At 52.2% G+C, this 25307-nt stretch overlaps 1 protein-coding gene across 2 annotated transcripts in view; it reads right to left on the bottom strand.

Moving 5' to 3' along the window:
* The window catches only part of TFCP2L1 (transcription factor CP2 like 1), a 62954-nt gene that overhangs the window by 14269 nt on the left and 23378 nt on the right, over positions 1–25307 (bottom strand). For both annotated transcript variants that reach the window (XM_045479493.1, XM_045479494.1), the window contains 10 exons: positions 15695–15771; positions 15057–15162; positions 14262–14368; positions 12667–12819; positions 9390–9500; positions 6870–6961; positions 4504–4552; positions 4323–4416; positions 1627–1717; positions 523–626 (listed from right to left, as the gene is read on the bottom strand). In XM_045479493.1, the coding sequence (XP_045335449.1) occupies positions 523–626; positions 1627–1717; positions 4323–4416; positions 4504–4552; positions 6870–6961; positions 9390–9500; positions 12667–12819; positions 14262–14368; positions 15057–15162; positions 15695–15771 (984 nt within the window). The remainder of the gene's footprint in view (positions 1–522; positions 627–1626; positions 1718–4322; positions 4417–4503; positions 4553–6869; positions 6962–9389; positions 9501–12666; positions 12820–14261; positions 14369–15056; positions 15163–15694; positions 15772–25307) is intronic.

The raw sequence follows: 25307 nt of genomic DNA, 5'->3' as shown, positions 1-25307 counted from the left end.
GCCGGCACTGGGCCTGACCTCAGCCATGTCCTCTCACCAAACTGCCTCCAGACTAGACTGCCAACCGGAAAGAGCCACGTGCCCCTGAGGTGCTCCTCAGCCCTCGTGCGGCCACCAAACCCCACGGGAAAGACTCATCCAGCTGGGGGAAACCACAGGAGGCCACACTGCGGGAACATGGCCACTGAGTGTCACCTGTCACCAGCCTGGGAGCCAGAAGGCCCCACTCCCAATACCACAAGTGGCTAAGTGGCTCTGGGGGAACACACCCCCCTCCCTGGGCCTGTTCCCCAGGTAGGAAGGAAGTAAGCTGGACCACATGTTCTGCGGGATGACCTCCACCTTAAAACATTTCGATCCCAGGAGGAAGTTGAACAAAAACTCCTCCTGCACGAAGCCGGAGTGAGATGGGTTCAGTGGCAACGTTCTCTGCAAGAGGACTCAGGCTGCTGCTACATCTTCCTGTTACTCTGCCAACCCCTATAATCGGCCCTGGGTTGGGGAGGGGTGCCCACAACTCACCACACAGACTGCTGTCCCCACCGCCATCCCGCTTCTGCTGCAGGGGCGCTCGGTTCTGCTCCAGCTCCTGACAGACGTAAATGGTCATCTTCGGCCTCACATTCCTGGCAGGAGCAGAGGAAATAAATAGCAGGGAGGAGGGAGGGGGGAGGAGGGGGCGGAGAGGGGATGGGGAGGGGGAGGAGGACCAGGCTCTGTTGTTCTGGAACGTTCCAGCATGCAGGGGCCCATACTTGTGCTGGGCCTCTACGGCTGCACGCGGGCTCACCTGCAGGCAGGAGGTCCCACAACAGGCCATGAGGGCACTCTGCCCAGAACACGAGGCTCAAGACACAAGGCGTTTTTCAGGGTGGTAACAAGCGCAAACACCTTCTCCGGCTTTCCAGAACTCAACATGCCCACCGCCCTCCATCCTCACACACCCAGCGAGCTGGAACCTCATTTTACAGAGGAGGAAACTGAGGCTCACAGGGATGAAGGCTTTAACCCCGTTGTAAAAGCCGTAAGAGGCAGATCAGATCTGAGATGCACACCGCGGCTCTCTCCCTCCCTCTAAAACTGGGCTGTTCACGTGTGAAAGTTAAATGAAATTTAAAAGTCACATGCTCAGTCGCATTAGCCTGAAACCAGGCACTCCACGGCCACACGAGGCCGGGGCTGCTGTACTGAGCGGCGAGGCCCAGAACACTTCCACAGCAGCAGGTGGCTCCCTCAGACCCAGCCCCGCCCTCCAGTCTGCCCAGAGAACCGGGCGCTGCGGCATGAGGCTGAGTAGCCAATCCACGCCTCCCTCCGGGAGGAGGCAGCTGGAAACCCAGGACCATGCAAGCCGCTGGGCACCCAGGGAGAGGCTGAGGGGCTGACATCCAGAGCGAAGGCTCGTGCCAAAAGAGAAAGAGCGAGAGAGAGAGAAAGGGGAGGGGTCTCCGGGCAAGATGAGCAGCGGCTGGCCGGCCCAGCCCCGCCCCACCCCCCATGACCCTGATCCCCCCTCAAAGGGCCTCCTTCTGCACCTGCCCCCTGAGGAGCCCTGTCCCTACCAGCCAGCCCACCGGGATGGGGCCTCCTGCCACCCCCTGTATCCAGCTAGACACTGACACCCACCGGCCTTTGATGGCATTAAAGAGCCGGATCCCATCGGCAGGGCCACAGATCTGGACCAAATCGTCTCGAGACATCTTAAGCAAGTCAGCACCTAGGTAGGTAAATGAGGCTGCTCATTAGTGGGACACACAGAAAAGGTTCCCTCCCTGGGCACCTGCAGATGCTGCACCATGGGCGGGGGGACAGGGAAGAGTCTGCCTCATCCTCAGGGAGCATCAGACATTCCAGGGAGAAAGAAACAGCAAAAAGATAAACATTAGAAAACCACTGCACAAGAGAGGAGTAGTGTTCTCAAAACTCGGCAGAACAATTGGCCATCTATGAGAGCTGAGAGGTCCTCACAGCCTGTGCCTGCCTGCCGCTCCCACCACACCGTTCACCGGCACGTAACATATGGGCATGGCACCCAGCACGGGACGCCGGTCGCACATGCACTTGCCTGAATACAAAAGTACATGGCTCGCCAGAGGCGGCCGCTCTGAAGGCACCCGTGCTCCCGGCGCACAGATCAAGAGGCAGAATGCTCCCACCCCCCACAGGCCCCTCATGCCAGCCAGCCCCCCTCCCTGCCAATGGGGAACTGCTGTCCTGATTTCTCACAGGCAGGAGTTTTGCATGCGTCTTCGAAACTGACATAAGTGGAACTGAATCGGCTGTGTTTTCCTATGTCTGCTCCTCCCTCCAAGCTCTATTTAAGGGCTCGTTCACGCTGTTTGTGGTTATACATCATTCATGCCCTTTCTTAGACATTATTGGTTGGGTGCATACACCACACTCACGTGTCCCTTCTGCCGATAGGCACTGGGCGTGCTCCCAGTTGGGAGCGATTATGAATAAGGTCTATGAACATCCTCGTCTGCAGATACAGTCTCTTCCTCAAAGCTCAAGGAGTCCTCTACAGGCTTGTGCCCATGTGGACTCTCCATGGCACAAGTATGCTACGAGCCTTCTGCTGAAAACCGGCCAACAGCCACATGGCCAGGAGTGACAATATCCATATTCCCCTTTTCCTGCCACAGTTAAGATACAGTTTCAGGTGTATTTCTGTAGGCACAATGGCTCCCCGACACGGAGTAAAAGCCAAACTCCCTCCCCTCTTCTACCAGGCCCCTCAGTACCTCTCTGACCTCACCTCCTTCCCTGGTTCCCTTGGCCCCAGTCACCTGGGTGCTCTGCTCTGTGGTCACACCAGTCAGGCATCCACCTTGTGGCCTCTGCACTTTCGCCCCGCTTGGAAATTTTACTGTCCCCCCTCCCCACTTGGCTCACGTCCCTCCCTTGGCCCAGCCTCTGCTCAAGGGCACTTCTCAGGAAGACCTGTGCAGAGCACCCCACCTTAAGACGGCAGCCGTCCTCGCTCCTCCCCGGCCGGGGCCATGTCCCTCCTCACAGCCTGCCCATCACAGAAGGGTCACACTGCGCTGAGACGCCTGGTTCACACAGCTGCACTGACTCGAAGCTGCAAGGACCCCTGAGGACAACGTCCCTGTCCCACCGTCCTCGTACCTGCCCCCCAGCACAGAGGAAGGTCTTAACAGAAGCTGGGCTGAAAGATGACCACGTGTGGTGCTCCTTCCACTGCCACAGATGCCCTTGGGGGTCTCTCCTCTAGTTCTGGCCAAAACTCTCTTCTCCCCGTCACTCTGAGCTGACTCGGCTTGGTGGCAATGTTCACTGCTCAGTCTACCCTTATACCCCACAGCCCTGGCTCTGGGTCTCTAACAGCCCTGTCAGCAAGGGCTTCAACAACCATTTAGAGAAGGAAGGACCAGATTCCCCTTCTCACCTGTGGCTTCACCACCATCTCACAGGTCGTGGCTCTGGAGACCGTGTGACCGACAGGCAGCATTACCAGGAAGGCTTGCTGAGTATGCAGCGGCCTTGTTTGCCTGGCCAAGGGGGGCCCTTCCCAGGTAGACTAGAGCCCGCCCCATGGGACCCACATGGTCCACCCTAACAGCCACCCTCGACTGGAAACTTCTAGGGGCAGGATGTCCTAATTTAGCACTTGGCCCAGGGTCGGCAAATGTGAGTGAGTGACCAATGCTATGCTGGGTCCCCACGACAAAACCACGGCCCTGCAGGCACAGCGGGAGAGTCCTGGAAGGTAACTAGCTTTGTTAAGTGTTTCTAAGATCTAAGACGTGGGTCTTAAAAACAACATAGGGGCACCTAGGTGGCTCGGTTAAGCATCTGACTTCGGCTCAGGTCACGATCTCATGGTTCATGGATTCGAGCCCCACGTCGGGCTCTGTGCTGACAGCTCAGAGCCTGGAGCCTGCTTCAGATTCTGTGCCTCCTTCTCTCTCTCTGCCCCTACCCTGCTCGCACTCTGTCTCTCCCTCTCTCAAAAATAAATAAACGTTTACAAAAAAATTTTTTTAATAAATAAATTAATTTTAAAAAATAAAAATTAAATAGCGGCGCCTGGGTGGCTCAGTCGGTTGAGCATCCGAATTCGGCGCAGGTCATGATCTCGCAGTTCATGAGTTCAAGCCCCACGTTGGGCTCTGTGCTGACAGCTCGGAGCCTGGAGCCTGCTTCGGATTCTGTGTCTCCCTCTCTCTGCCCCTTTCCCGCTCATGCTCTCTCTTTCAAAAATGAATAAACATTAAGGGCAAAAAAAAAAAATTAAAAATAAATAAATAAATAAATAAATAAATAAATAAATAAATAAAACACAGAGATGCTCTCACCCGAGAAGCTGGCAAAGAGCCGGCAAAACTGTGAGAATCTGTTTCGGTGCAGCCACTGCTGGGCGTCCTGGATCGAGGCCGATGGAAGCAGGTGCTGCAGGCAGAGAGAAGGGGCCTTGAAATGACCAGGCAGGGTCTACCCAGGGACACGCGGTCAGAGAGCCTGGCTGCAGACACTTACATCATTGCCCAAGGGCAGGGTCTCCACTGGGTGGGTCGGAGAGCTGTTCCTGCAAAGGAAGGGAACAGGTCATAAGGCGTGAGGATGCCTTCCGGGACACAGGAAGGTCCCTGGGCCAGGGCTCTCACCTCCCCTCAGGCATGGTGTTGGCTGCAAATGCAGCAGGGCGTCCAGAATTTCCCAGGTCAGAGAGTGCAGGCAGTAACCACCTGCACAGCCCCTCAAAATCCCTGACCAACCGTTCAGGGTAGACACGATGTTCTGGCTGGCAACACAGCTGGGCCAGCGATAACCCCTCCACCCCAAGCTCAGGGTCTGTTTGCATCCGATTCTCTCCCACACCATTTCCACCCCAGCCTCAGCCCCAGGGAAGGACACCTGCCCTAAAAGCCCCAGACACGACTCTGCACAGTGACTTGGTGCCTGGACAGCGGCAGCTAAACACTTCTCTCTGCGGAGACAGGACAGGGCTGGGGGCTCCCCAGGGAGGCATCCTGCAGTGAACGACAGCCACCCTGGGACGTCCGTCCACGAGGAAAACAGTCTCATCATTGGAGGCACACCAACCTCCTTTCAAGGGCTTGCTACAGAGAAGGCACAGACCTAAATATCTGGATTTTTTTTTTTAATTTTTTTTCAATGTTTATTTATTTTTGAGACAGAGGAAGATAGAGCTTGAACGGGGGAGGGCCAGAGACAGAGGGAGACACAGAATCTGAAACAGGCTCCAGGCTCTGAGCTGTCAGCACAGAGCCCAACGAGGGGCTCTAACTCACAGACCGCAAGATCATGACCTGAGCCGAAGCCAGACGCTTAACCGACTGAGCCACCCAGGCACCCCTAAATATCTGGATTTTTAAGTTGAGAGAAAGACACACTTTATTTTTTTTAAGTTTATTTATTTTGAGAGAGAGCACAAGCAGGGGAGGAGCAGGGAGAGAAAGGGAGAGGGAGAGAGAGAGAGAGAGAGAGAGAGAGAGAGAGAACCCCAAGCAGGCTCCACACCGTCAGCGTGGAGCCCGACACAGGACTCGATCTCACAAACCATGAGATCACGACCTGAGTCAAAACCAAGAGTCGGACCCTTAAGTGACTGAGCCACCCAGGCACCCCAAGAGAGAGATACATTTTAAAATGACCCTCCCAGAGGTGCGTGGGTGGCTCAGTTGGTTAAGCATCCATCTTCGGCTCAGGTTATGATCTCGCGGTTCACGAGTTCAAGCCCCCCGTCGGGCTCTGTACTAACAGCTTAGACCCTAGAGCCTGCTTCGAATTCTGTGTCTCCCTCTCTCTCTGCCCCTCCCCCATTTGCAGGCACACGCGCTCTCTCTCTCTCTCTCAAAAATAAGCATTAAAAAAAATTTTTAATGATAAAATGATAAGTTTCAATTTGTGTGTACCTTATCACAGTAACAATGAAGAAAAGGCCCTTGCAGGGATGACCCTCAGACCAGTCATCAGTAACAACAGCTACACTTTGTCACGTGTCTTTGAGGCCCGGGGCACCTTACACACGTTCCCCTGATCCTGCATGGAATCCTGACTCCCTTGGTAGTGGGGAGAGCAAAGCTGAGGGAGGTTAAGGAACTGCCCCCCCAAAAGGTGGGATTTAACACACGGTCCGCCTGATTCTGAACATGACATCTTTTCTATGCCCCCCCCCAGCCCCCCTCACCTTGTGAAATCAAGTTCATAGACACTCTTGTGTGACAAGCACAAGTTTTGAGGCATCCCAGGTTCCACGCCCACATCTCCCCCTGCCCCCATGAACAGGATCAAGATGTGCACAGCCATCACAGGGGCGCTGTGGGCCCATCCTGTGCCACAAACCCCGGGAAAGGCCGGACCGACGCCCACCGGCCCCTGCACTACCGTCATCTTAGAGTCAGTGTGGCCTGAGCATTTGCAGAGCTGGGTGACCAGTAACGAGGCCACTTTTAGGTTATAAGCCCTGCAACCCGGGGCCAGGATCACCCTGGGCTGACCCTGCTACCCAGAGAACGTGCACAAGGATCGCAGAGAGAACCAAGAAGGCCCCTCGCGGTCACTGCAGCCACCCAAACAGCTGCCTCCCAAGGCCCCATCTGTGTAGGGGGCCATTCTGCCCTGGAGGGCCCCTGCAGACCAACCTGCTTTTACCGGGGGAAGGCGTGGGCAGGCGGGTTGTGGGCTGTTGCCCCATAGATGGGTGTTTACAGACACATGTCCACGCACAGAAAGCTGTGCAAATATTACAAACACCTCCCCGAAACCCAAATCAATGCCAAGGTACTAAAGGAGGGAAAACGCAGAGAAGAAGATCCAGAAAGGGGCCTATACCCACAATCACTCCATGGACTCTTAGAGGGAGAAAACAGCAGACATACCCTTCGCCGAGGCCAAAGCTGTTTGGAGAGCCATTGTAGCTGGGAGACGGGGCGCTGTTCACCTGATAGGCCATGTCGGGCCACGGGGAGCACTGCAGAAAGAGCACAGGGCAGCGGTGACTCGGGGGCCATCGTACTCAGGAGGAACTCGGGCAGCAGCAGTCATCGAGGCCGGTGCATGCAACCACCAAGCCCTCAACACCTGGCCCACATTCTCCCGGGGCCCGTGTGAGCCAGCAAAGCATGGGTTACTTGGGCCACACAGAAGAAACCAAGTACGGCAGAGAAGACACTTGCTCTCAGTCATACCCAGAGCAAGCAAGGTGTGGCATGTGTCTCTCTGAGCTTCCCAGCAGTCACACCAGCAAGGGCAAGAAACATCATCCATCACCTGGGTCCACAAGGAGAGAGCCAGCTGCCCAGAGGCAGGTTTCCAAGGCACAGACAAATGTGGGTGAATGCACGCAACAGGGAGCACTGGACCCAGGTAACTCCCAAACAAAAATCATCAGTAAAGCTCAGAACTAAAACCTGCACTATTTGAAACCAGAATCAGCCGACGGGCCCTGGAGAGCAGGAGGCACTTGCTCAATCTCCGGGGGCAGCCCCCCTTCACCATCATTCTGTGCGTGCTTAGTGTGGGTCAGGTGTCCTGCTAGGAGCTCAGGGAGACAAGCCACACGGAAGATGTGATCCTTGGCCTCCGAGGAACTTCTTGTGTAGAAGCCAAAAATGAGAATCGCCCAGAGAAAGCACAGACATACAGGTTTTGCCTGTTGGGGCAGCCAGCAGACCCAGTATTCACTTCTTCCCTTCCCAGTGAGGACACCTCTTTGGAGAGGGCCAATTTGAAGCGTTCCTGAAGATTTACTATCAGCCGCCGAACCACAGGTTGGCAAATATTTAACTCTGTGGTGAGCGTGGGTTGGAATTTGTTGGTGCTAAATCCGGGAGCCAAGGAGGAAAGCTGACAAACTGTCACCTCACAAGGTCACAGGCCAGGTGGGGGTTTTGACCAACCACACCGCTCTGACAAGGGCTTGGGGGGTTTCTGAAGCACCCCCAGACCTCTCCTCCCCTGGGGAAGTCAGGAGATAGCCCGGAGCAGAGAGGTTGAGGCTCAGCCGGGAAGGAAGAGGTGTCTGTAGATGCAGGGCAGTGGGAGCATGGAGGCCAAACCCGGATGGCATCACCCACAGAGGAAGGGATCGAGGCCTGGGGAGAACCCACCGGTCTGAGCCCTAATTCCTAAATGCAGGGCCTTGCACTGCTTTGCTGCTGAGAGTAAGGCAGGCTCTTCCTGTCCCAGGGCTCACTGGCCACTGTATCCCAAGTTAGATGAAACACCAGTACGTATCGGCCTGTGTCGCCAAATTAGCTTCCAGACTACCTTGTTGCAGACAGCCTTCTGCCTATGGCTGAATACACGTGCTCGCACACACACCCCATCAGCCAGGACCAGGACTGGCCACTGTTCTCTTAGATGCTCCGTAGCCGGACCACACCCTTGACATCGCCTTAACCCCACCATGGCCGGCACTGGGCCTCATGCGTGTGTGGAGGGCCTTTCAAGTTATTCGGTGAACAGACACCCACTGGCTGTACTGATTACATAACACAGTGTAGAACAGCTGTTTAAACAAACAACAGAGCCCACCCAGGAAGAGGTGGCACCAGCAGTGACCTGTGACAGGAGGAAGGAGAGCCTGTGACGGCGACGGTCTCAGACGTACCCTGGACAGAGAATGGCTGCAGCGGGTTGCTGTCGGTGTCAGGGTTAGGAGGAAACCCATTCCAACACCTGTCCAAACCACCAAGCAAGCCCGCTGAGAAAGGAAGCCCGCGGGTCTTTCTACCACATGCAGAACCTCACGTGCACAGGGTCATCCAATGCTCCCTGTCTCAAATAGCCAGAGCCTGGAAAGAACCCGATGTCCTCCAGTAGGCCATCCAGCTACACAACGGAGGCCACGCCACTGGATAAAGTACTAGAATGCTCTTTGTGAACAGATGGGGAACAGACTCCCATAGGCTATTAAATACAGTTACAGAACAGCATGTCTGTGCGTGCTGTTGGTGCAAAACAAGCAGGTGTGGAGCAAATGTGTGTGAGCTGGCTTCCTTTGCAGAGAAAGCTGGGCCAGACACAGGTGGACCCAGAGACACCAGCTGCCCTTGGGGAAAGCTCGAGGCTAGGGCACCTTTGGGAGAGGTATTTTCTCAGGTACATATACTCTCTTCTACCTTTCGGATTCAGGGCCTTTACCGATCAAAAAAATAATAATAACCCGATTCTGGAAAGTGCAAATGGCAGCCCAGAGCTGGAAGCTATTTCTGGCCACCCAGCCTTATCGCATGAACACAGCTCTGGACCCAGGAACCTACCACAATCTAATGGGCACTTTCAATAGAAGCATTCCCTCAAGGTGGGCGATTTCCCAAGAATCTAGACCAACAGTGCCATCGTCCTGCTTCCGGCAGAAAGGCCTGGGCCCCGCACCGGGCACCCGGCCAGCTCACCTCTGTGAGAATGGTGGTCTCGTAGGACGGCTGGTACTTCTCCTTCTCTTGGGCAGTTCTTTTCTCCATCTTTTCCCGGTCAGTCTTCTGTTTCCGGTCAGCTCCCTTTGGCTGCAAGTGCAGAGCACAGAGGTCCAATTAGCCCAAAGTGGGCAGGGGCAGCTATCAGAGAAAGACCCAGGGCTGAGCGACAGTGCCCAAGGCCTGCACATGACCCGCCTCACCCGGGGCCCAGAAGCCCAGGCAGGATCTCTGCACAGGACAGCGTCTCCCTCGCCTCCCGGGCAGTAAGCACGCAGTCCTCTTCTTGGAGCCCTTGCGCTTCCCCACCCAAGGGAACTCACAGCCTGCCAGGGTCCTGCCACTTGGCTGCTCACGGGGAAGGTCAATGCCACTGGCCCATGGACAAACCCTTGGGAGCCACGGCAGATCCCACTGCACTCCCTGGGTTACCGGTGTGGGAAGTGTGGTCCACACCTGCAGGCTAGGAGCCCCTGGACACTCGTGAAGGCCTCCTGACCCCCAGCGCCTGGGACTATGCTGCAGCTCCCCACTCCCACGCCCCACCCACACAGGGTGACACCCCCATCCTGACAGAGCCTCGCCTGGGCGCCAAGCACCCGTGAGCGACTTACAGAGGGGCCCAGGCCTCACAAGCTCCATCAGTTCTTTCATTTACAGGTAAGGAAACTGAGGCTCAAGTCACTTGTCTAAAATGAAGAGGAACCTGTTTGGCTGTTCGGGGTCTTAAAAAAAAAAAAAACAAAAAAAAAAAAACTGAAGCAGAACTAAGTGTCGACCAGGTGAAGAATCCAAGAGAGCGCGCCCGGGTGTGTACCACCACCAGGCCGGCCACAGCGGCCCTGCCCGCGGGGGTGCTCTGGACATTCACAGCCTGGTTGGTGGCTTCAGACATCAAGACTCCAAGCAGCCCCAGAACAGAGCAGTCTCACTGCATACACAGTGGACTGTGCCTGGCATGAAGCGAAATCCGCCCGCTCCCAAGCTCAATGGCACCTTCACAGACTCTCTATGCACCTTCCTCAGGCTACAGCTTTTGGCTCCCAGCTCAAGGGCATTTTAGGAAACAGCCCTCAGGGGGGATGTCATACCCATGTTAGATGGAAATGGGTTTGCAGGGAGTTGGTCACCTGGGGACAGGAACGACAGATCCGGTGTTCAGAGAAAGAGCCAGATCTGCGGGACCCATACCCCGCTTCGTCTGCCTCCCTGTCCCTAACAGGAGGGACTCTCCACTCAGTAGACATGGGGTGAGCCTGCGTGTGGGGCTGGCACTCGGCCCAGCGAGGCCTGGGGGATGTAGCTGGTCAGAGAGGGGTCCTGCCTGTCTCTTCAGAGGCCCTGATGTACCCAGAGCCTCAGGGCATGGCTCCAACAAGCAGGAGGCTTCCCAGTGATGGGGGCGAGTAGGGGTGGAAGAATGACGGACAGGTTGGCAAGGCTCCGCCCGGTGCTTGCGCACACCTGCTTGAATTGCTTCTGTGATGGGGCTGGATGCATGGGGTGGCCACACCTCCTCAGGCATTCTGAGAAGCCAGTTTCAGGGGACAGGGGCCCCTACACCCCTGCAGGAGATGCCAAGACCTTTCTTGAGTCATTCAAAGAAGTTTCCAGACCAATTCCTCAATAATAGCCAGTGTATGGTCCAGGAGTGTGGTGGGCAGAGCCCTCACCACTGAGCTTCTGCCTCAAGGTGTAGAAAGGGGAGCTCGTAGGGGGCGTAGGGAGGCCTAGGCACTCCAGGGGGGCAGACACTGTCCCTTCTCTCCTGCTGCCCAGCACAGCCTCTGATCCCTAGGAACTCCACTGCATGCCACAGGACCTGAGGACAAGTACGGCTAGAAGGACCACAAATGTGGTCTGTATATGACAAGGACAGAGGGATGACTGGGGACAGGCAAAGACCTCCAGCAGCACAGCTGTGGAGCTGTCCACCGGACCCAGAACTGTGAGATCCTAGAGCAGGCAATAAGACCAGAGCCTGCGGCACCCGGTGCACCAGTGGACAAGGTCAGCAGAAGCGTGTTCTCCAGAGACGGCCACGTCCTGATCCCCAGAGCCGACAGGCTGTCGCCTTATGTGGCAAAAGGGGTAAGGCTGCATGTGGAGTTAACAGAGCTAGCAGTGTGAGATGCAAACAGGAAGGTTATCCTCATTATCCCAGGGGGTCCAATGTAACCACAGGGCCGCAGAAGTGGGCAAGGAAGGGAGGAGAGGAGGTTGGAGAGGTGTGGCGAGAAGAGCCCGGCCACTCTCGCTCACTCTGAAGACAGGTGGACAAGTCACAGGCCGAGGAAGGCAGAGGCCTCTAGAAGCTGGAAAAGGTACGGAAAGGGATTCTCCTCCCTTGGAGCCTCCGGAAAGGAATTGAGCCCAGGGAGACCCTTTCAGACTTCGGGCCTCCAGCACTGGGAGATCATGAATGTGTGTGGCTTTAAGCCCCTAAACGTATGGTAATTTGTTACAGCAGCAATAGGCAACCGATAGAGTGGGTTTGATTTCAAGGAGTCCCAATCCTGAAGCAGGGTTGCGAAGGGTGTTACCGCGGCACCGCTAACTGACCAAGGTGTCCCAATCCACACGGCCCGCCCGCCCTCGCCCCTGGGGGTGCCACAGGCTCCGTCGTGACCCTGCATCTCCCCAGGCCACGCAGGACCTTCAGCTGCGTCACCGGCCACAAATCATCGTTGGGAAGTATCGGTCCAGACCGACGAGATGAAAAGTAGTAATGGGCAACTGCAGGGGGTGAGCAAGGAAGGACAAGGGAGGAGGTACCTCCAAAAACATTTCTTTCTCTGACAGGAGGCCACTGCAGACAGCGACATGGCCTCGGGCCCTCAGTAAGAACATCTGTGGCCAGGATTCCTGCAAGGGGCCTCCTGGCTTAAGTTTAAGGAGAATCGAAATACGGAATCTGTGGCCAGCTACAAAGTGCATGGGAGGAAAACAAAAACCTAAAAACGTTCAAGTCCAGACATTCTTACAAAGTAGAGCTGAGCACGGCCATCTGTGGTGACGGGAGACGGAAGGTGCCACACACAGAAGGACGCCCACAGCGGCCAGGCCCATCACCCCAAGACATACTGCTCGTGCTCTTCGGGAATCCAGGCAGGAGCCCCGGGCTACAGGGACGCCGAGCCCCCTGCTGGGCCTCCAGGGGGACTGCACAGGTCAACGTGCTGGTGTCACTGTCCAGCGCAGGCAGGGACCCGTGGGCACGTGTGACCCCGGGAGGAACGTGGCAAGGATGTCCTACCTTGAACACCTTGATCTGGCAGCTGGCCGAGTGCAAGTGCTCTGTGTATTCCCCGTTGTCGTTCTGCTTAAATGTGTCAATCTGCACTCGGAAAGGCACCCCCTTCTCGCCCCCGTGCTTCCTCGGGGTGAATTCTGTGCTGATACAGTGCACCTGGAAGGGGAAATGTGGGCAAGAAGCAAGAAGAGGGACCAGCCCTGGGCTCCGCAAGTGCCCCTGGCCAAATGAAGGTTTCCATCCTGCCTAGTCAGGTGCAGATCTGTGTCAGCCTCCCCGCTCTCCCCGGGCCAATGGCCCTCCGTCCCGCTTTATAAAGGACATGCCCTCCCACCTTTGTCCCTTGACCTCAGGGGCCCTGCCTGACCAGCGAAGTCCTTGCCATTGCTCAGGTTCACGGACCCCACTAGCCCCACCCTCACTTCTCTCCCCAGGCAGACCCCACAGACTGCAGAGCAGGTGGGACCACAGCTAAGCCCCCAGTGGCCCTGGTGTCCAGGTTCCTGGGGCCAGGCCAGAAGCATGACCAGGGGGCTGGAACCATCTCTGTGTTCCTGCTAAGTACCTACCACACTCAATGTATATTTATTATTGTAACACTATAATACTATAATAATGTATTACTGTGGCAATACAACACTATTGTAATAATGACTTTAAAATACAGTAAGAGGGGTGCCTGGGTGGCTCAGTCAGTTAAGTAACCAACTGGGTTTCGGCTCAGGTCATGATCTCATGGTTCATGGGATTGAGCCCCCTCTCTCCCTCTCTCTGCCCCTCTGCTGCATGCATGCATGCTCTCTCTCTCTCTCCAAATAAATAAACTTTAAAAAAATAAAGTAAGAATATTGTAATTATGTTTTAAAAAAGTCATAACTTTTAGTGAGCAATTACTATGGACCAGGTACTGCAGTAATGACTTTATGCTCATTGTCCGATTTGTAAGACAGGTGGAAAAACAAAGAGGCTCAGAAAGGGACATATAGTGAGTGAGACAGCCTGTGCCAGCCCAGAAGCACAGCGGCCCTGCCATGCCCCTGAATGCATACCAGGTGCCTGACCACTAAATAATTTAATCTTAGAAACTATCATGGAAAAAAATCTTATTTCATATTCTGTACGCCAAGACATGCTTATTTTGTAGCAAGCTTACATATTGATAAGCAAACCCCACCCAGGATTCTACAACATGCCAAGTCCTTTTCCAGCCCCAGGGACCAGCTAGCTCTGTGCACGGGCAACACTCCTGCACCCCCTCCCCTTCGGGGTATGTCCCTGCAAAAGAGAACAGGAGCCCAGCAGGGTCCTGCAGGTGGACTGTTCTGAGGTACGCCAAGACATGCTTATTTTGTAGCAAGCTTACATATTGATAAGCAAACCCCACCCAGGATTCTACAACATGCCAAGTCCTTTTCCAGCCCCAGGGACCAGCTAGCTCTGTGCACGGGCAACACTCCTGCACCCCCTCCCCTTCGGGGTATGTCCCTGCAAAAGAGAACAGGAGCCCAGCAGGGTCCTGCAGGTGGACTGTTCTGAGGAACTACACGTGGGCCCCGAGACTCCTGGCTTCCCCAGAGGACAACCGCTCCCCCGCCTACCTGAATGAATGCAGAGGCTCTCTTCGAAGGCTCCCACAGAAACTCGACAGCGTTCAGCTGGGTCGGGCTGGCCCTGGGGTCCAAGATACCAACAGACAGTGGAATATCTGCACACACATACACATACACAAAAGTGCAAGTGTCAGCCACTCCCAAGTATTTAGGGAAGGACTCTCATTACAGGTCCAAATGCCTTAACCACCATTTGAAATGCCAAAAGTTCTGAAAAGTACGTTTTGCGTGACCCATTTGGCAGAAAGCCCGACTTGAAGTGCCACGAAGCTATTTAGGGTCTTTGTCCCATTTCGTGTGACCAGTCATTCTATTCTGCTGCAGAAATATCAGTGTGCTTGATTGCCTGTTGGAGGCATTCCGTGCAGCTTGGGGGTCTATGCACCCTCGTGTCATTCTAAGTTCTAAATTCCAAAACCCAAATGGCTGCCAGGGTTACAGATAAAAGACCCCGGGATCCGTGCCTAAGACTCCAAAATTCAGTTTCTGCTGCCCGTCTCCGTGATGCCCAAGCTTCCCTCCATCACAGATCACAATCCTTTAAGGCAGGACCCTCTGCAAAGCCTCCGGGCAATCCCCGACTACAGGCCTTCTCATGCCACTGAAAGGGGAAGTCCCCGAGGGCAGGCCTGAGGACACAGTCACCTGTGCCAGCTCCCATAGCATTCTGCCCAAGGCAATAGTGCACTAAAGTGTCCCCCACAGGCATGAGTCCGATAGCATCCAGGAAGAACCCCAATGTGCCTGGAGTGCCTTGGGCCCCTCCTAGCCCAAGGGACTCACCGATGTCCAGGATCCGGTCCCCGGGCCTGCTCCACCGCCATCCTTCCAGCTGCTGGTGCTCCGTGTACTGCAGCCGGCGGTCGTGGAAAACCACTCGGATAATGCTCTGGAGGAGGCGAGGCCGGGAGGGGACAGCCAGGTGTGAGGCCAACAAGGACCCAAGAGGAAGCACCTACCAGGGCAAACCTCCTACCCTTCACGACCAAGGCCCCTCCTGCTGGAGCCTCCCTTCCCTGCTCGCAAGCTCTGCGTGCTTCTCCCCGCTCAGAACCCCAATAACACAGTCAAAATGATGGCCACCCCTTTTTCCAGGATTACTAAGTGCTTCACGTGCATATATACCTTTTTGTGCAGATGAGCTAACGACAGCTCAGGGAAGTTCAGTAAGTGGCAAAGCCTGGCTCCAACCTGAGTCTGCCCAACCCAGAGCCCGTTCGATCAGCCCAGGCCCCTCTGGTCCTCAGTGCCACCGGCTTGCCCCTGGCCCCTGAGACAACACGCTCCAGGGAACAGGAACCCATTCCCACTCTGGAGCTTTCCCCAAACCTCCCGGCCACTCCTGAGCCCCATCCTCGGCAAGCCCAGGTTCCCAGACCCCAACCAACCCCTGGGGAGGGAGGGCGGCCCCACAGCCTTGCCTTGACATATTTCGTGTTCAGATCTTGAAAGTCTCCCAGCTTCCGATTCTCCAGCAGCCTGATTTCATAAGACTGACCTAGAGGGGGGTTAACAATACATTTTCCATTTCTGAGTGCTTTCAAATCTGGGATTCACCCAGATAGAGAGGCCTTCTTGACCTCCTGAGTGGCCACCCAGGCCTTATGGCCCCAGGCGACAAAGCAGAGGCATCAGTCTGTGGCCAACTTAGATGGACTCTCTGGACTGCACACCCCAGCTTGTCCACTCAGCCTGGTTGCACCTAGGGCACCCCAAGTAGCACACCATGTGTACCCCAAGACACAGCACTTCTACAATTTTCAAAGAAACAGAATTCAACAAAATGGAGTTAACATTAAATTTACGGAACGTAACTTAACATTTCTTCATAAAGGACGCCCCCCCCCCCCCATTCACTTGGATGGAGAACATAGCCACTCACCCAAATCCACATTACAGTAAATAACTGACCATACCGTTCCCGAGAGCAGGTTAAAGGAACAAGTAAAAGCCTGTTAAACATTGTCTTTAATTGCAGAATGAAAAGCATTTTCCCAAGTTAAAAGAATTTCATGTATTTAAAGGGTGTGGGGATTCCAACCAGCACAAGCTGGTTAAAGAACATATGTGGAGAAAAGACTCATCCACAGTAACAGAGAGAACTTGAATCTATGAATCACATCTACAAATAACCTGAAGGAAACTATACACGTTTTATTAGGAAATAATATACAGTCTGAATAAATAGGACATGCCATATTCATTGACAGGAAGACCATATATCAAATGATGTCAATTCTTCCCAAAGTAAATAAGCGTAACCACAACTCTAAAACACCCTAATATATTTCACAACTAATAAAGGATGTTTTACAAATTAACAGAGAATAAATGATTTGATGATTGGAATTGGTAAATCCGATTGGCGGTTTGATTTTCTTTTTTTTTTTAAGATAACGATAGACCCACAAGAAGTTACAAATGTAGAACAGAAAGATCCTGAGTGCCTGTCCCCCATTTTCCCCAGTGGTGGCATCCAGGTAAATACGGTTCATTAGCAAAACCAGGAAACTGACCAAGCACATGCAATTCACCAAACTACAGACCTGACTCGGATTTCTCTGGGTTTTATAGGTATTCACCTCACAGCAAATATCAAAAGAAGTTACCACTGGACTAAACAGTAAATTTCGTAAGGTTGGTTTTTATTTTACTTTTTTTAGAGAGAGTACGAATGGGGAGAGAGGGAGAGAATCTTAAGCAGGCTCCACGCTCAGAACAGAGAGGCTCAATCCCACAACCGCAAGATCATGACCTGAGCCGAAATCAAGAGTTAGGCGCTCACTCAACTGATGGAGCCACCCAGGAGCCCCCAATTTCTTAAGGTTTTATGTGAACATAAATCATACTTAGCTAACACTCAATAGGGAAGGACTTTCTGAAACTAAAACTGGGGAAAATGGAAATCTACCTATATTAAAACGCACCTCTCCCTCTCTCCCTCTCTTTATACACACACACACACACACACACACACACACACACGAAACTTGACTGCAAACAGCACAAACCCAGCGGCTAGCAGCTTTAAAATAGCTAAAACGGCCATGATTTGAAAAACCCTAAGAGCTCTGGGGGTGGGTTGAATGCTGCCACCTCCCAGAAAAGGCCTGTCCATACCCTCATCTCCACAACCTGTGAATGTTATCTTGTATTTGGAAAAAGAGTCTTTGCAGATGCAATTAAATTAAGGATACTGAGATGAGGAGATACTCCTAGATTATCCGGAGGTCCCTAAATCTAATTACAAGTGTCCTTATAAGAGACACACGGGGGAGACAGAGAGGAAACAATGTGACAGCAGAGGCAGCAGAGACTGGAGGCCTGGGAACACCTGGAGCCCCCAGCAGCCGGAAGGTGCAAAGACTGGCTGGTCCCCTAAAGCCCCCGGAAGGAGCACAGCCCCATCAGATTTCCCACCTCCAGCCACCAGAACTCTGGGAGAATAAACTTCTGTTGTTTTGTTTTAAGCCAACATGTTTGTAGTCATTTGTTAAAGCAGCCACAAAGTTGTTCATCCTCCCTGCAACGAACGAACAACAGAATGGGCAAAGAACATGAGATTAAATCATTCCTTCCAAATATTCGCCTACAACAAGTACTGCCCGACACCATGTGAATCGCAGGGACTCGGAAGTGAGCAGGACGGACACAGGGCTGTGTGCCACGGAGCTCCTTCCCACGGCTCCCACCAGGCCTGGAAACGAGGCCGGCCAAGCACAGAAATGCCCGCTTGGTATTTTACCAGCCTCTGGGACGGGACCAAGGGACACAGTGATGCACTAAGCCCCAGTTACCACTCAGGACGATGTGCCCTTCGCATCAGAGGGGGGAGGCGCAAGCCCCAAACTCTTGTCCTGCCCACTTACCAGTCCGGGAGATGCCACTTGCTGACCTACCCAATGCTTCTAGCTTTCTGAAAGAGCCAGATTTTTAATATACGTTTCCGGGCTCTGGAGCCAACACTCCCTTAACAGCAACATAAAATGGAGCCTCACACACCCTAACTGGTTTTTCCAGCGTCCTCCACCTTCTCCAAGGGAAAGCGGAAAACGTAGCCAGCTCTGGCATGAGGCCGGAGGCCCAAGCGGTCATCACTATGGGTTTACAGGTGCCCCAGGGCCCAATTAGCACTGACCCCAGGCTCTGCGGGACAGCCCCAGCTCAAGCAAACCGAGGCTCCCCTCCTGCCCCATGCAGGGCAGTTTTGAGCCTGAACAGAAGAGGCAGCGAAATCTGGGCTCAGAGCTAGTAAGTGGGGCCCTGGGTCTGGGGCTACAGCCTCTTCCACCTGCTGCGAGGTCTGACCCACGTGCTTCCCCAACCGCCTCTCCAATCTCCCGTCCTTATCCCTTCCTCCTGCACATACACACACCCCGGGGCACCTCTCTCCCATGCGTGCCTGGACGCCAACGCTGGGGCCAGACCGACCTTCCCAAGCCCAGCTCTCACACAGCGCCATCAGAAGGCCACTGTCCGTGGTCTCACACACCAATCAGCGAGGTCATGAAAGCTGAACTGACCTGAGCACAGGGGCACTTCTCTGCTTGGCCAGCATCATTTCAGGGCATGAGTGAGAGCCAAGGGAAGCAGGCTCCATGAGGGCACAGAGTACATCTGTTCTGCTGGTCACTATATTGTTTGACACACAGTAGATATTCCGCAAGTGTGTGCTTAAATGTCATTTCATACTCTTTGCGATGCTGTTCTGTGCCAGAACTACATACAGGGTTTGCAAAACTAAGACACACTCTTGCCCTCGAAGGTTAGCAGTCTTCCAGGCTACATCACACCGCATAGGAAAAGTAGTCATATAAGGCAGAATTTGGAAAATCTCCTTAAGAGACAACAGAGATCCAAAGTTGAGCAATACTCACAGAGAATGAGGGTGTGACGGGGGGGAAGGGTGACAAAAGGTTTGGACTAGGAGATGACATTTAAGATGGACTTTGAAGAGTGCACAGGATTTCTAGAGCGGAGGGGATGAATGAGTGAGAAAGCGATCCCAAGCAAAACTGAGGCAAGCTGGCAGGAGGGGAGAGGCGTGCCTCGGGGGACAATAACTGGCAGCTCCCAGTCGCTGGGTGCTCCCGTGGTGGCAGCATCTGCTCAGGTGTTCACTCACCTGAATCTCAGCACAGGTCAGACAGCCTGTGACTCGGGCAGCTTCGGGTCGTGGGCCCCACTGACAGGAGGGGGCAGAGGTTCCCTGGCTTGGGCACAATTGGCACAGCCAGGAGCAGACACTAAATGTTTCCAGATCCTACCGCATCCTACCCGGTGGGTGTCATTCACTGGGCAGGGGACATCTATAGTTCTACATGATTCTCTCTTTCCTGGGAGGTACCAGTTTGCTACAGCATGTCACGGTGTATATCCCCATCCCAAGTTAAGATGGGGTTTTTTTCCCCTTTCTTCTTCTCTCTAGGATCAACAAGAGAGAGGATTCCTAGGATGACCAAATCAACTTGGAGGGTGGATTCTGCATACAGCATGTTGGCCCCAATTCCTGGTCTATAAAATATTCTGTTTCCCACATTCTAAACAACCTGGGAAGAAAAACAAGCACTACAGGAAATGAAGGTAAAAGCCTGTTCTAATTCCAGAATTGTAAAATGTGGCAAAAGAAAGAGAAGTTGGCCCTAGAATCAAGGAAATAGGATAATAAGTAACTATCATTCAGTTTCTGTACGGCTACATGCCAGGACATGGCCAAGCCTGTCACGTGCATTATTGGATTTGGTCCCCCCAACAGTCCTATGAGGAAAACCCATCACTGCTCCCATTTTACAGATGAGGAAATTAAAATTAAGATCCAGAGATGTTAAGAATCTTGGTGAAGATCAAACCTGGGCTTATCAGACTCCAAAGACTGATCACTTAGCCAAACTACCGCATACAGTCTCTAGTGGCTTCAAAGGTCCCTTCTGGTTCTAACATTCAAGGAGTCCACTCTATGTTTCCTCCCGAATTTCTTTATATTCATCTTATTGTGTGACCCTCTCCCACACACCTAAACCCTCCCCTTCCTTTAAGGCTCAAATCCCTAATATCCTATACACCTGCTAAACTAAGATGCACCTTCAAAGTCTAATGGACATGTAACCACACTGTTGCATGAGGTCTGATATTTGTTTCCTCATGATAAACTAGTCTCCCTGAAACACTCCATTTAAAATACCACTCCATTTAAAATACTCCGGGGGCACCTGAGTGGCTCAGTCGATTGAGCACCCGACTCCATTTCAGCTCAGGTCATGATCCCAGGGTCGTGGGATTGAGCCCCGTGTCAGACTCTGCTCTGAGTGCAGAGCATGCTTAAGATCCTCTCTCTCTCCCTCTGCCCCTCTCCCCCACTCGTGCTCGCTCTCTCTCTAAAAAAAAAAAAAATAGGGGTGCCTGGGTGGCTCAGTCAGTTGGGCATCCAACTTTGGCTCAGGTCATGATCTCACGGTTTGTGGATTTGAGCCCCGCATCGGGCTCTGTGCTGACAGCTCAGAGCCTGGAGCCTGCTTCGGATTCTGTGTCTCTTTCTCTATCCCTCCCCTGCTCACGCTGTCTCTCAAAAATGAATAAACGTTAAAAAAAATTAATAAATAAAATTTAAAAAATAAAATAAAAAATAATAAAATAAAATACTCTGAAGATATAAGGTTATAATCACTAAAATCATGTAATTTGGCATGGAAACAAACAGACTAAAAGAATAAAAAAGCCAGAAATAGACTTGTAGACACTTGGAAACCTGATCTATGACAGTGAGAAAAGACACAGACTTGAAGAGTGTGGAATAACTGGTTATGCATATGGAAAAAATGCATGGCTACCTCATACCATACGTATACAATAATTCTAAGTTAATGAAAACCAAAATAAGAGCAAAACCTAACATTTCTAGAAAAAAATATGAGATTATTTTATGACTATGAGGTAGGCAAGGATCTTTTTTAAAGTAGACACAAATACACAAAGGAAAAATGATGCCCTTTATATTATATAGGAAAACCATGATAACATTTATACCCAGACACTTTTGAAAATGCCAAGGGTGCTGTTAATAATTACACGGTCTCTACAAGTGGGGACTGACCTGGAAAACTGGGTCATAATGATCACTCTCCGGCAAGAGAAAATGATCAACAGGCACATGAAAAGATGCTGGTCTCTACAAGTGTGCAGGGTGATGCAAAGTAAGGTAAGATACCATCTTCCATCCATCGGAGGGGCAAAAACTACAGTCGGACGATATCAAGTGCCGATTACAAGGTAGAGAATGGGTACTCTTGGGCATTGCTGATGGAAGCATTACACTGATACAACCATTTTGGAGAAGGGTCTGGCAACAAGGTTTCATTAAAGATGTACAAACCCTTCAGTCAGGCAAATCCAATTCTAAAAGCATATCCTAAAGAAGCTCTTCATGTACATCAGGAGACAGACAAAACTTGCTCACTGTGACATCGCTCATTACGGGGAGAAACCGTCAACAACCTATCTACCCAGCACCACGAAAAGAGATACGTTGATTCTATTATTTGACTTAGAATGGAAGTGCAGACAGCACTTAAAATGAGCACTCTGGTGACACACACCAACATGGAGAAATCTCAGAGTCATAATAGTAAGCAAAAAAGGTATATGGTAAGGGCACCTGGCTGATTTAGCGGGTAGAGCATGCAACTCTTACTCTCAGGGGTTGTAAACTCAAGCCCCATGTTGGGTATAGAGATTACCTAAAAATAAACAAGTTTTTTAAAAAAGGTATCTGGTGACACATAAGAAGCTACTTAATATTAAGTTTAAAGACACGGAAAATGATGGGGCACCTGGGTGGCTCAGTTGGTTGGGGGTCTGACTTCAGCTCAGGTCTGATCTCCCAGTTTGTAAGTTCGAGCCCTGCGTCAGGCTCTGTGCTGACAGCTCAGAGGCTGGAGCCTGCTTCCGATTCTGTGTCTCCCCCTCTCTCTGCCCCTCTCACGTTCATGCTCTGTCTCCCTCCCTCTCAAAAATAAACATTAAAAATTTTTTTAACAAAAAAAAAGACACAAAAAATGATGCCACTAATTTGATAGCTAACTACGCAAGGCAGTAAAAAAATTAAGAATCTGCGTCGACATTCAAACCCACACCAACATTTCAAACCAACGCCAATTTCACAAGTGGTTTTGCTTCTGAGGAGGGAAGAAAGGCAACAGCATTAGAAAGAGGGACAATCAGGAGCAAATTTGGCAAGGTTGCAAACTGTGTTGGGCACATGAGTATGTGTTCTCTTCTTCTCTGTAGTCCTCAATCGATCTGAAATTAAAACACACACACAACAACGGGGTGGAGGCAGGACACTTGTGAGCCAGCTGTTATCTGCACTGCATTTCGGTCATGTGTGTTCTGACTCCCCACCCCCACCTCACAGGGAGGGTCCCTTGGACTCCGTTACTCAGCAGTCACCCTTGCATCCCCCACGGCCACCCGCTCTGTGCCCAGTGACACGCTGGGTGCAGGGCGTACCAAGATGCTAGCGGGGACAGCATTCACCACCCTCATTTACCCCACAATTCTGCCACTGAAATAAACTGCCTGTAAGTGAGGATGCTATTTATTTAATCAACTCACTTTTTAAACTTAGTTTCGAAAAGTGTGTCAGAGCTGCATACAGAACAATCATAATCACATACGGGAAATAAACAGTAACTGAAAAATTACAGAGATAAGCATCTGCCAGTGTTCTTCTGCAAGCTCCCAAAACTACTTTGGGAACATGTCTGGAGCCTGGGGTCATAGGTGGACCCACCACTGACTAATGGGTAAATCACTCCGTTTGTGAGTCTCAGTTTCCAGGTCTCCAAAATGTGGACGACACCGGTATTTAAGGGGCAGGAGGCTGTTGGCGGATTGAAGGCGCACCTAATGGAGAGCGGCAAATAGGTCTCTGGCTGGATCTTAACCCCCCCCACCCTGCCCCTGCAGTGAGAACACAGGCAGACATACCAGGGCCCTACCAGGGGATGGTGGTCCTTCCTCCCCCAAAGTCTTCAGGGCAATGCCCTCTACCATCCCCAGCCCCCACCCTCTACTTTGGAGCAGTTAAAGGTCTTCTAAAGGCTAAAAGGGAAGGAGCCCCAGGGTTGGCACTTGGTGATGTAAACTAGCCCTCAGCAGGTGGCCACCAGGCCAGGAATGGCCTGAGCTGGAGGAGGGGGGGGTCACAGTCTTCACATCCACCTCCCCACCTTAACCAGCAGAGCCCTGGTGACCCCTAGCACCTTGGCACTCCAGCTTTAGCTCCCAGGAAGCAGCGGGGGGCCCCCAGCTGAGGCTCAGTAGGAAACTGGGCCACCCTCCCCAAGAATGGTTAGGACCCTGCCCAGTGGGCCCAGACGCCATTCCAAGGGGTGTAGAACCCTCCCTCTCCCCCACCCTTAAGACTATGTCCACCCTCCGCCCTGCCCCTTTGCCCTTGCTCGCCTCCACCCTGCAGGAGCACTACCAGAAATGGAAGAAGGAGGGCAAGGACTACATGGGATACAAGAGCAACCTCTCTTCTGAGGAAAATATACATCGGGCACTTTACACTGCACCCACTCCAGACAAGTGCTCAACAGACCTTCATTCCCTCTTCCCTCACAACCCGTAATATCTAACACCTTCTAGCCCAGGCATCAGCCAACTTTCTCCCTAAAGGGCCAGACAGTAACTATGTTCAGCCTTGTGGCCCATAAGGTTATCTGTCACAACTACTCGACTCTGCCACTGTAACAAGGAAGCAGCCATACACAACACGAGTGAATGGGTGTGGCTCTGGTCCAATAAAACTTTATTTATAGACATTGACATTCGAGTTTTTATATAATGTTCACTCTTTCTGCTGACCTCTCCCTCTCCCTCCCTCCCAACTTCTTTTGATGCTTCGCAGCTTTGCCCCTTGGCTTTCTTGCACAATGCCTAAGTTGGAGGTCCTCAGCTGGACCGGAAGCTCTTGAGGACAGGCCAGCTACTGGTTTACCTGAACCAGAGTTGCGCGTGCACACACACACACACACACACACACACACACACATTCACATTCCACCCTCTTGTACAGTAGTGGCATGTGACAGGCTCAGAATTAATGGTGGCAGAATTTGATATTAAGTTCCCTTACTAAAGCAGGGGTGCCTGGGTGGCTCATTCGGCTAAGCCTATGACTTTGGCTCAGGTCATGATCTCATGGTGTGTGAGGTCGAGCCCCACATCAGGCTCTGTGCTGATGGCTCAGAGCCTGGAGCCTGCTTCGTATTCTGTGTCTCCCTCTCTCTCTGCCCCTCCCCTGCTCACACTCTGTCTCTGTCTCTCTCTCTCTCAAAAATAAAGATTTAAAAAAAAATTTTTTTTAATTCCTTAAAGCAATTAACAGAGCTGGAACTAGTCAGTCACACCAAGAACATGAACAGATGCCCAGCCTCCCCGATGGTCAAAGAAATGCCAAATGGCAATGATGCAATGAGAGTTTCATCTATCAGACTGGCAAAAATTTAACCGACTGCTAGCATCCAAAGAACAAAATATGGGCGTGGACTCTCACACACACTACAGGTGGGACAGATAACATCACAGCCTATTGGGTATTTTGACAATACCCATCAATACTGAGGATACGCACAGTCTATGATGCAAATACCCCATCAAAAAAGTTGCTGAATAACATGTTCACGATGTAACTGCACTTTTATTTTTAAATGTTATACATGCCCCCTTATATTTCTGAGTCTAATATACGTATCTAACAGTTGACAGAAAAGGACCTTTCCCTCTTAAATTATATTCATCTTCAGCATTAACGTTGTTGAAAACTAGAAATATATTACATGTGAATTTGAAAAACATGAAACAAACAGTAGGGAGTATCTCATACTGTCCCAGGCATGTAACAGATGCCCAACAATGATTGGTATTCTTTTTCCCAGTGCCAGGCCAGCACCCAAAACCCAACCAGACAGATGGGCATTTGGGGAAAACAGACTTCATCCAATAAACAAAACACCAAACACGTGCACACAA

The sequence above is a fragment of the Leopardus geoffroyi genome, chromosome C1 (genome assembly GCF_018350155.1).
Source record: "Leopardus geoffroyi isolate Oge1 chromosome C1, O.geoffroyi_Oge1_pat1.0, whole genome shotgun sequence".
Classification (NCBI taxonomy): domain Eukaryota; kingdom Metazoa; phylum Chordata; class Mammalia; order Carnivora; family Felidae; genus Leopardus; species Leopardus geoffroyi.
This window is presented reverse-complemented; position numbering and strand designations above follow the sequence as displayed.